Here is an 11,620-nt window from a genome sequence, read left to right as displayed (position 1 = left end):
ACGTGAATGTTACCTATCGTGTTGCTTCATAAGACAGCTAACGACACATGATGGGTTTGTATAGAACTTTGCTTGGTAGGTAACCAGTAGAGGTCCAATGTTATGGTTTCGCTAATAATATCAAGGCAATATCTTGTACAATGTACATGGAATAGAAAAACATTGTTTATCTATATAACAAACAAATTATAGTTAGTGTTTGATTTAGCATATATCTCAAAGTAGGTACGTACTCCGATACAATACTTATATTTCATTACAACAAAACTTAAAGAAAATAGTTGAGCAATTATATTGTAGATGGCGTTAGGGGAGACAGCAAGATGTTTGGTAAATAAGTATTTGTAATAGTTATGAGACAAGCAGGCTATAGTCACCCTGATTAGTTGGCCGTAATGATGTACACCCATTCTATAGATTTCAAATTCTCTGCAAGTAGCCGACGTAATATTTTCAAACTCGATTTGATTTAATTTGAGTAAACACGGGAATTGTACCGTACCAGCCTGACGTGGCCTGAACCCTGAAGGTAAGGTAAGTTCATATGATACACAACATGAAGTCTACTAAGGCTGATAAACAGTATACGTCTAGGTATACTGTTTGTCAGCCTTATTACAAAGTCAATAAAGCTCAAAATCGACGAAATTGTTAATTGAAAATATTTTTTGTAATTCTTAGTAGTTGCTTGTTTTATGGTTACAATATTATAATTACATAATCTTTGAATGTAACATTGTGCCTTTCCTAAATAGCTGAACCGTCCTTAATACAGCAAATAGTGCATCTAAATATAATTTTTCGTTGCTGAATGAACTGAAATTAAATAGACGGGATGTAGGCTTGATTCAAAGCATTTTAGCAAACCCTAAATCAAAAGCTGCAAAAAAAATTGCAATAATAGTTTTGTACACGAACGTACCTGCGCGAAAGTTCGCAAAGCCTAACACACATAAGCGCCCGGAAAAAATCCCGGCACACTTAGACAGTACAAATTCAATAATAAAAAATAATCATAGCTTCTTTCTAAGACCGTGTACTGATGATGAAATCTTACGAATAATAAATTCACTGAATAATAAAAGGTCTGTAGGTTATGACGAAATCAGCATAAACATCATAAAAGCTTAATAATATCGCAAGTGCTAGCTTATCTAATCAACATTTCTTTTTCAAATAGTGTTTTCCTTGAAAAGCTTCGCATATCAATAGTTAAACCCCTTTTCAAGAAGGGATGTCAGTTAGACGTAAACAACTACAGACCTGTCACCTTAATCCCGATACTGTCAAAGATTTATGAAAAAGTCATGCACAATAGACTAAATGTTTATCTTAATAAATGCAGAGTAATAAATGAGGAGCAAAACGGTTTCCAGAAAGGAAAATCAACTACGTTAGCAGCATACTCATTAGTTAAATCTGTTACAGAGAGTATAGATAATAAACGTCCGGTCACAGTAGTCTTTTTATGGCTTTTTACGGTTATAGATATGAGCAAAGCTTTCGATTTAGTTAACCATGAGAAATTGCTTGCGAAATGCGAATATTATGGAATTAGAGGTCCAGCTATAAATTGGCTCCGAAGCTACTTAGATAACAGAAAGCAGTGCGTAGAAGTGACAAATATTAACAAGTGTCAACCACTTATAAATCTCAATTTAAAGTAAATAAATCAGGAGTTCCCCAAGGCAGTATTCTGGGGCCTCTCCTGTTTCTTTTGTATATAAATGATGTTCCTAATGTTACTCACTATAAATGCGTTATGTTTGCAGACGACATTTCAATTATAATACCGGAAGTTAGTAAGGATGGCCAAACCGTTCACAGTATTTTACACATAATAATTGATTGGCTCAACGTTAACGATTTACAAATAAACCTGTCAAAAACTAATTTTATACAATTCAGTAATTATAAGCAAGTGCCACAAAAGATTAACCTCGTATACAATGGTGAGGAAATATCAAAACAAAAGAGTGTAAAATTTTTAGGTTTAATATTGGACGAAAATTGTAATTGGAAGATGCAAATAGACACTACATGTAAAAAACTTAATAGATTTGTATATGCATTAAAGAAATGCTGTCAGAGTGCTAACACTCACACAGCATATTATGGCTATGTGCAATCTGTTTTGAGGTATGGTCTGGTTCTCTGGGGTAATTCTACAGATATAAACAAAGTTTTCGTTGTACAAAAAAAAATGTATTAGGGCTATATGCGGTGTTAGTCCAATAGAATCGTGCAGACCACTTTTCAAAAAATTACGTGTTATAACTGTGGTATCCCTATACATTGCTGAGATAGGTATGTTTGTACGAAACTATCCTCAATTATATCCTAAGGTTAGTGAGAATTGTAAATTTAAACAGAGGGATCCTACAAAATTAAGAATGGAAAGATGTAGAAGTACTTTACATAAGAAAAATAGTTCAATGATGATAATTAATATATATAATAATATTCCTAGAGAAATAAGAGAGCTACCTACCACGAAATTTAAAAGAAAATTAATAGACTGGCTTATTGAAAAGTGCTTCTATACCCTAGAAGATTTTTTTAAGTATAGAATATAATTTTATATAATAATGGGGTTATTTAAGTTCTTTAAGTTTTCGCATGCCTACTGAAGGCGAAATGTGTTTAGATACATAAAAGGGTATTATCCTACTAGTCAAATTCAATGCTTTTATCGAAATGTCAAAAACGTTACTTTTCTATGATTTTTGTATGACATTGCAAATTATGACGTCATATTTTTTTGCGTCAAATAGCATACTTATTACGCAAAAAATAGCAAGAAAAATTAAATAAATAAGTATATCGTCAAATGAATGAATGAAAATACGATTATTTTGGGATATTTTTTATTATATTGAAATATGTATTAAAATAATTTATTTTTGACCTAGGAAACTACCCAATTACTGTTACCACCTTTTTTGTACCATATTTCGGCGAATAAATATTTATTATTATTACTAGCTTCCGCCCGCGACTCCGTCCGCGCGGATGTCGGTCTTCGCGTGGAAGTTTTATTTCTCCATTTTGAGTAACTCTGACAATGACATGTTATAAATATGTATCTATTGGACCCAAATACGGCGAGGCCCATAATAATTAAGGAGATCTCTCTATTGAGCTACTGCTGTTGAGCTCGTGTTCTGTAGAATAAAACTGAAAAATAAAGATTTTTTTCTACGTATTTTTCCAAGATAATCAACCTATTTTATGCCCAGGATAATAAGATATAATTATACCAAGTTTCATCGAAATCGAACCGTTAGTTTCCACGTGATGCCTGAACATATACAATGTGATAGGGGCGGGACTTCTTGAACCCCAAATTGAAAATATTGAAAAATAGTGATTTTTTCGGTAAAAATAATGCACAAATGATTTCTTTTCTCACCAAAACATTATCAAACATATGAAAAAGTAATGAATTAGTTAGCCAAGGTTATTAGCTACCGTTTGTCGTTTTTTTTGTTTCTACGACGTATCCAACCTTTGATATCAAAAAAAGTAAAAACTTTTGTTGATAAAATTAGATGTAGAACTCAGCCTTAACGGGTTAGAAGTCTCACCCCTATCACATTGTATAGACAGACAGACAAAAAAAAATCACATATTTGGGCTTGGTATCGATCCAGTAACACCCCCTGCTATTTATTTTTTCTATATTTTCAATGAACAGACTTGACCCTTTTACAGATTTATTATATGTATAGATGAATGAATTAATGAATGAGAGTGTTATAAACGTAAGAGTAGACAAATATAATATGAAAGCTCCGAACTGCTAAGCTATCGGGAGTTATACGTGTTATTGTAAATCAACCATAAGAGATAGACATTTGCTGTCGTGGAATATTTTTTAAACCATTTTAAGGAGAACATTTCTGTCATATATTATTTCTGTGTAGCTTTAACCATTAAGGCTGCTACTTTGTATTCATATTAGATCTGTAATCTCACACAAAACGTCTGACAAACATTCGGGTCTTTATCTAATATTGACATCTCATTATGAACCTTAATAACGTTGCGAATTAAGTCTGAAATAAACTTACAATTTGATTATTTGAATGAAAGTTCAATTCAGTAGAGATTTAGGTAGTTATTATAGAGTATTTAGTGTTAATAGGCTTTTAATTCCCGAAGGGGTAGGTAGGGTAGTACCTATATATTCAGTGTAACATTACCTTAACTCCAAAAGTAGGTAAAAGGTAATTAGGTTGTTACTTATACTTAAGTTTCTAGGCTTGGAGTACTAACACTTACATATATTGCATCAGGAATTGCAGGCTACACTCGTATGAAAATAAATAAATACCGTACTGATCACAACAAAAACAAAGTCGTTTTTTCTGTCTCTATTTCCCTCTGTAAACTTAAATCTTTAAAAATACGCAACGGATTTTGATAGAGTGATTCAAGAGGAAGGTTTATATGTATAATACATGCATAATATATCACCATTGCAGCTGGGGCGGGCTATTTTAATATAATGTATTGAGTAGTTGATACGCACCTGGTATTGTTTGACGCACCGGTTGACAGTCTCCATGTGGATCTTGACGAGGTCCCGGCTGATGGGCGTGGAGCAGCGGCTGCAGCGGCTGGGCAGGTACTGCAGGTTGGCGCGGAACTTGCCCGCGCACTCTATGTTGGGGCATCTGGGAGGAGGGACACAACCATCGCTTAGTTGCCGTGTTATTGTGGCACAAGATAATTATGTTTCTCTGACACAATGAGCTGCTCACTTTGATCATTTAGTCGATCAGGACTTGTGTTTTTGCATTTACTGAATAGTGTATTTGACGACTTATTTGTGTAACAGCAGGGGTTATTGTCTATTGTGCCAATCGATAAGTACTTGAGTACTCGATTGGAGTTGCAAGTTCAACGAGGAGACGCGTCGAGCGGCCATCTCCTAATGAGCCACTCGACGGGAACTGTTACAATCCTACTCGCTACATCCTTGACATAATTATTTACTTTATCAGCAGCTAAAATATAACTGTGATAGAATTTTCTTTTTTCAGTAATTATTATTGTGTAGTATGTTTTACATGTGTGTATACTAGTTTAGTTTACGAGATCTCTCGCTCTGTTTCTAACTACAACATCAAAGCGCAATACTTAATCAAATGTCAACCTGATGTACGGCGGAGTGTCTCCGCTCATCTGCTTGAGAGTGGGCCAGTCCTCCTTGCAGGCGAGGCAGTCACATCGGAACCAGTAGCGGGAGGCCAGGGACCGCTGGCGCTCCTTGAGGCCGCGCGTCATGAAGTGGGGGCCATAGTTCTCAGCGACCACCTCCCCGGGGACAGGGGTCTCGTCGCCCGCAGCACAATGCTTCGACCTTCGAAGTGCCTAGACACATACATTCTCTATATGAATTTGAAATCGTATATAGTGTCACCATTTGTGACGATTTTCATTGATATTTTAATTACCTGATTGCACTCGGGTAGCACTCGTGGTTGAACAAGGCTCCTATCGGGTAGATCCCCACGGCGATGTAGACCGGCTTGGAGCCCGAGAAGGTGTGTGCGCCGCGCACAGTCTCGTAGATCTCGTGCGCGTTGAACTGCAGCAGCTGCAGGTTGCGGAGGATCAGCTCGATGATGGCCAAGTGTGCTGTGGATGTAATGAGAACATCAGCTCATTTTCATATATTGTTTTATTTTAATCTGTAGGTAGGTATAGTAGTCACTTATGTACCTTTTTCTAAATTTTCTTGTTTACACTTTTTGAAGAAACCAGCTTTTTTCAAACATTCAGTGAGGAACAGCGACATTACCGTCCGCTTCAAATAATCCTCTCCCTTCCTCTGGTCGGAGTGCGTGCACAGCGCGTATGTCTGCGCCGCCCGCAGCTCCAACTTCTCTTCCATACTCATCTTGTCTTCTACTTTAACTTCGTCATCTTCTTCTTTGAAATTCTTTTCTGTGAAACTTTTGAGCCCTTTTTTGGATCTATTGAGCCTTTCTTTTCTACTTTTTATTTTAGATTTTTTCGCGACGCCTTCTATGTCATTAAGGACGGCACCTTCGACAGTCTTCACTTCGTTGCTGATGTACTTGGCATGTATTGACAAGCTGGTGTCGAGCCCCGCCTGCGTCACCATACGTAACGCTATGTGGCTCAGTATTGACATACCCGAACCTGGAACCAGATTAAAATTCCTCAGTGTCCAAATATTGTACAATATTTGTGTTCTCCATGTTCTCATAATATAGTGTAAATGTTGCTCACCTATAAAGAGATCTAAAAATTGGCATTCATAAGCATGATACGTGGACACGGCTGCGTCCCTGCAAGCGATGCTGCAGAATGCTACTCCTGAACATTTCGGACACCAGACCGGAGCTTCATTCTCACAATCGTCTAGTCTGCAATAACACAAATGTCTTGAATATCTAGAAAAACTGTAGCCAGACATTAAAATAATGTTAATTTCACTCACCTCTTAAAACAATGTAAGCAGTGAGTACCGTAGTAGTCTGCGACCAGACAAGCGGCGTACGGCGGGTCTACCAGCAGCACGTCTCCCGTCTTTATTGGAGAGTTCGCAACCGCGAACCGACCCTGTGGAACAAGTCATCAAAGTTTTACATAAATCATATTCAATAATGTTTCTTTACTTTTAAAAAACTGCAGCTAAATTAGTTTACACTTATTTCAGTCCGAAGTGGTTTATGTTCGTGTGCTTTTATTACGTTAGCGACGTTAGAGTGGTCGTAGCTTCAATTCACGAGTACTGCGAGCTATTTCTTTCCAAGAGACAATGTTACAAGAGTGCTACGGCATCGCTACGGCTACGGCATCGCTACGGCTACGCGCAGGGAACTGGATGTCGTAGCGATTGGGCTACGACATGCAGTTCTTGATTATCCTGTACTTAAACATAATTATTTTTCTACAAGTTAATACTTTCTATTTCAACGCATACTCAATATCACAGAAACGGCTAACATGATCACTAAACTGGTATACGGAAGGAAAGAAAGATGTTCTTAATTATAATGCTATCTAAACAATTAGTTAAGGCTCGGCACGTAAATACCTTTGTTTCTTCTTCAGCTATTTTCAGTAATTTAGACAGAGACGGCATGTTCTGTTTCGCTCCACCGGTCAGTGACGTCACTGAAATTAAATGTTAAGCAATATTAAAAACTAGATTGTTTCATAAAATGGTTTGCTCAAAGGAAAATTAAAATATTTCTCTACAAGACTGCGCTCCGAGAACTTCTTGACCCATTCCCACTTTCTTTGATATTCTTTAGAGCTATTATTGAAGAGCTGTTAGTAAATGTTTATAGACAACTAGTACAGAATAATACCAAAGTGTATTCAATTTGGTGTTTAACGTACGAGATTATATGAAAATATTTTGGTGACCTACTTTACAAATCTTACTGAATCTAAAATTGTATCGTGACGTCATGTGAGTACTGTTTGTACTCACAAAATGAAACCGAACGAGAGAACATCACAGTGTACAACTGTACATGTACCGAGTCCTAAATGGAGCGTGTATGCGAGTTAAACGAGTTGTCAATGTAGCGGTAACATGACTGGTGAAACAAGACTGGACATGGCACGAAACCTTTCTATTTCCGCCTGCATGTCCGAGTGGGCGGCTGTCAACATTTCCGGCGGGATTCGCCGCGTTGGCAGCCGGAGATCCTGGACCGACACCTCTGACGTCCCTCCGATAGAGGGCCGCCCGGCTACTGCCCGGTTTCTGGGTACTCCCATACTGCACCACGTCACTACGGCAGTGTGTCCTCTATACGTATAGTGTGGGTGTGTGGCCAATGTCCAAAGTTGTTTCGATATCAATATCCGATGAATACTTCTTTTGTATTTGGTTCAATTCTAAGGTGATTGCAAGATATGAATAGAATAAAGGCTTCAAAAATAATTAATTAATTGTTTTCACCTATTTATTTATTGTTATAAAAGAGATACAACATTTATTTAAAACAATATCCCACACACAAATCCGGTTTATTTAGAGCAGTATGTACACAACAATGTTATAACAAATGAAATGTATTTGTTTTGTGTATTTATATCCGGAAATCAGTAATCTGCCTTTGTATGATATTTAAAATGTCTCATCAGGTAAATACAAAAATTACGTGCATTGTTAACGACGCGACATTTAGTAGGACACGGCTTCAATTCCCGCCGCATGATAACGCATCGTATAGGTTGCAGCATCCCACCCTTTTTTTTTTTTTTTTTTTTTTTTTTAGGGTGGAAAATCATCCAATGACTTCTCCCGCCTTGGGCGAGGCGAGAGGGAGTGTCAGACTCTTACTGACTAAAAACCACCCCGTTCCTACTCCTGCCCGTCGAGCCGGAGCCCCGGTAAACCCGCTAGGTTGTCCGCAGCTCCGGATTAGGCATCAGCCCTACTGGGCCCCATCTGTGGTGGTCTGATGGCTCTTTGAGGCGCGCGCAGAACGCGACGCGCCGCACGCACGGGTCTGGTTCTGGTCGGGCGGCGAGCTACCCTTGCTCGTCGTCCGCAGACCCGCACTTACGGTGGCCGGAGATCGTCGCGCGATCCCCGACGCCCGGAGTGTCTCTCGCGACGGCTGGGGCGTGAAGAGGTTCTTTCTCTCACGCGCCCCGCCTCCTCCTTAGCTAGCATGACTGCTTCGCAGAAGGAGGAGACGGCATCCCAGTCCCCCTCGCTCCGCACCATGGCTTGTATCAGTGCCGGACGCGAGAGGGCGCCGTCGCCGACCACATCCCTGAGGATACGGCGGTGCTCAGCCCACGCAGGGCAGACCGCAAGCGTATGTTCCACCGTGTCCTCCGGGCGGTCTTCGCAGTGATGACACCCGGGCGTTTCCTCCCGCCCAATCAGAAACAGGAACCTACCGAAGCTTCCATGTCCGGTAAGCACCTGCGTCAGGCGGTAGGTGAGGACGCCGTGGCGCCTCTCTAGCCACTCCTCAAAGAGGGGACTTACCGCTGCAATGACAGCGAGCCCACAATGACAGCGAGCCCAAGCATCCCACCCTGCGGTGAAACCTTTTATGCGTCGTATCAAATTGAAATACAGGGAATTGCTAGGCAAATGCATTTTATATTTATCTTTTCAATATTTTGAAATAGGACTGAATGACTGAATTTACCTGTATTTTGATTCACAATATGTGTGATCATATGTACGCAAAAGACAATCAGTTTCGAATAAAATTTGGCAAAACTCCTAAAATACTTGATTGAACTCCATTAATTACGGGCTGATGATGAAGTGGCATGTATGTGCACTCACCAGGTTTCTGAGATGTCTGTTTGGGCTGCGCCGAGTAGTCCAGGCCAGCAATGTCTTCAGCCAGCTGTGCCTTGGCAGTCTCATCGGCACCCAGCAGTCTGCCAGCCAGCTCGTACGACACCTTGGCGCGAGTGGCTTCACCGGCACCTGCACACAAAGTTACTTGTCTAAACTTTTTTTACTTTTGTCTGAAGAAGATGAAGTGAAGCTTCATCCACCCCACGTATACCTACTTATGTATACTTGTGTAACTTACATTTTCATTACACTTATATCCATATTTTACTTTAAACATTGATTCCCCCACAAAGTAGACATAGGGATAATTAAGGGCAATCCTCCGTAAGAATACAGAATTCAAAAAAATCACTAACCTTATAAAACTACTTGACTCGGAAACCGAACCAGAGATGATTTATAAATACACAATTTCTATGTATATTGCACAATGAAACGGTCGTTATTTAATTATTGAAAGTGGCGAATGTGAGCTGTCCGCAGGCTACTATTAGTTTACGGGAACAGCGGGCGGCTTTGTAACCCTAAACGATGCCCAGGGTGTATGGGTCCATTGTTGGAACTCGAACTGTGAACACAACACGCTCCAGCCGGGACACGGATCGAATGGGCCACAGCAGCGGATGGATTGTTTTAATTATTGCGCTTTGTTCATTGAGTACTGCGGTTTTGTTTAATTTGTTAGCGTTTGATTCAATGAGTAATGAAACACTGTAACATTACACTCTATATTTGCAAATTGTCAGCTCCTGGTCACTGCACGAACTAACACTGCGAGTACATATCCCCCCCATTATAATTTCTCTTTGACAATGCGCCACACAGTGCTCTCGTAATAACTTTATATGTCTGCTTGCATATGAAATCTAATTTTCTCTGTCAGGGGATTTCGTATCATTATCAAATGCTTGGGAAAATTCACCAACAATTTTAGAGATATATCTGAATAGTAGATGTGTTTCAAACACGGGAATGTTGCCGGAGGGTGTCAGCCAATACTGCTGTATTTCGTACATTTTACTGAATACGTTTTGTGTCCAGAGTACAGCTCGTCACCTGTCTTGTGGAGTCTGCTCCCGAATATCATAAGCTGTCGATCGTCTCAAAATAGTTACATTCCTTTACCTGGGAATATGAAGATTACAACAGTAAGGCTGCACAACAGAATTATTACAGACACATGTATTTTATAGTTGAGCTACCTACGTCACACTATCGCCCGTGTTGCGTGGCGTATGTTTTCGCTGAGCCATAACTTCAAGAAATACCGAATAAAATCTTGTAATCCGGACCTAAGCCACAATTGATTCAGATACATCTTTGGTTCTTTCATCCTTTGTACCGGCTCGTTTCATTAAAATGCGGCGCATTGAGGAGAGGGACCTGTGAGTAATTCGATATACATCAGCAATCACTGACTTTGACGGCTGTATAGGCCTCCGACACACATGGAAATAGGCCGCCCTTTGACTCAAAGATCGCCGAGTGCCTTTGTATGGAAAGCTCTCTAAGATTCTATAGACTGGATTATATCGGTAGCTTGTTAGGGCTTGTTTGAAATCCCAGGTAATTGGTTTGTTCAGCGACGGAGATTACTAAAACATTTAGTAAAGGGATGACGCGGTATTGTGAAGTTAAAGGGAATTGTATGAAGATAGAGCAATTACTGAATTAATAAATAAATACATTCATGTCAGAGTTTAGAAGAGGCAGCTCAACAAGCGCAAGTTGTGCGTCTTCAGCACTATTGGATAGTATTCCTAGTAGAAGTAGTTGCTGAATGGGAAGCGAGTGGACAAACTATCTGTGAGCACGTGTCGGAACAGAATAACTCGGCACTCGTCCTCGGCATTCAATGATGTATACTCGGTGATATTGAATGAAAATGCCGTAAACGCAACATTTTGTTGAGAAAAATTGCGATGCAGTTTGCAAAACTATTTTCCGAGAGTCCTTGCACACAACGGGCAAGGAAAAGTTACCGAGATGACAACAAATATACACTTTACAATTCCATTTGCTCGAGTTGTTGGATCTAGTTTGTGAAGACAACTTTATATTATATGCGACGAAATTAGAACAATAGCAGATGAAGTCGACACGTGTCGGCAATATCATGAGGACATAATGCATTGGGGGATCAAGTTTTATAGCAACACTGTGAGTCCCGCCACACGCCACACGCCACACGCGCTACACGTAATTGCAACTTGATACTTTGTGTGATGTGATTTCCATTCGCATTCGCACTTTGGGGATTAAGCTAGCTTGTCGGATTAATGTAACTTACAATGA

General features: G+C 39.6%; 1 protein-coding gene across 5 annotated transcripts in view; it reads right to left on the bottom strand.

Moving 5' to 3' along the window:
* The window catches only part of LOC118267627 (SET and MYND domain-containing protein 4), a 30,154-nt gene that overhangs the window by 623 nt on the left and 17,911 nt on the right, over window positions 1-11,620 (bottom strand). For 4 of the 5 annotated variants that reach the window (XM_035581741.2, XM_035581750.2, XM_035581725.2 and 1 more), the window contains exon 12: window positions 4,535-4,679. The exons of the other annotated variant lie outside the window; for it this stretch is intronic. In XM_035581741.2, the coding sequence (XP_035437634.2) occupies window positions 4,535-4,679 (145 nt within the window). The remainder of the gene's footprint in view (window positions 1-4,534; window positions 4,680-11,620) is intronic. 5 annotated transcript variants of the gene reach the window in all.

This window comes from Spodoptera frugiperda, chromosome 25 (assembly GCF_023101765.2).
Source record: "Spodoptera frugiperda isolate SF20-4 chromosome 25, AGI-APGP_CSIRO_Sfru_2.0, whole genome shotgun sequence".
In the NCBI taxonomy this organism is placed as follows: Eukaryota; Metazoa; Arthropoda; class Insecta; order Lepidoptera; family Noctuidae; genus Spodoptera; species Spodoptera frugiperda.
This window is presented reverse-complemented; position numbering and strand designations above follow the sequence as displayed.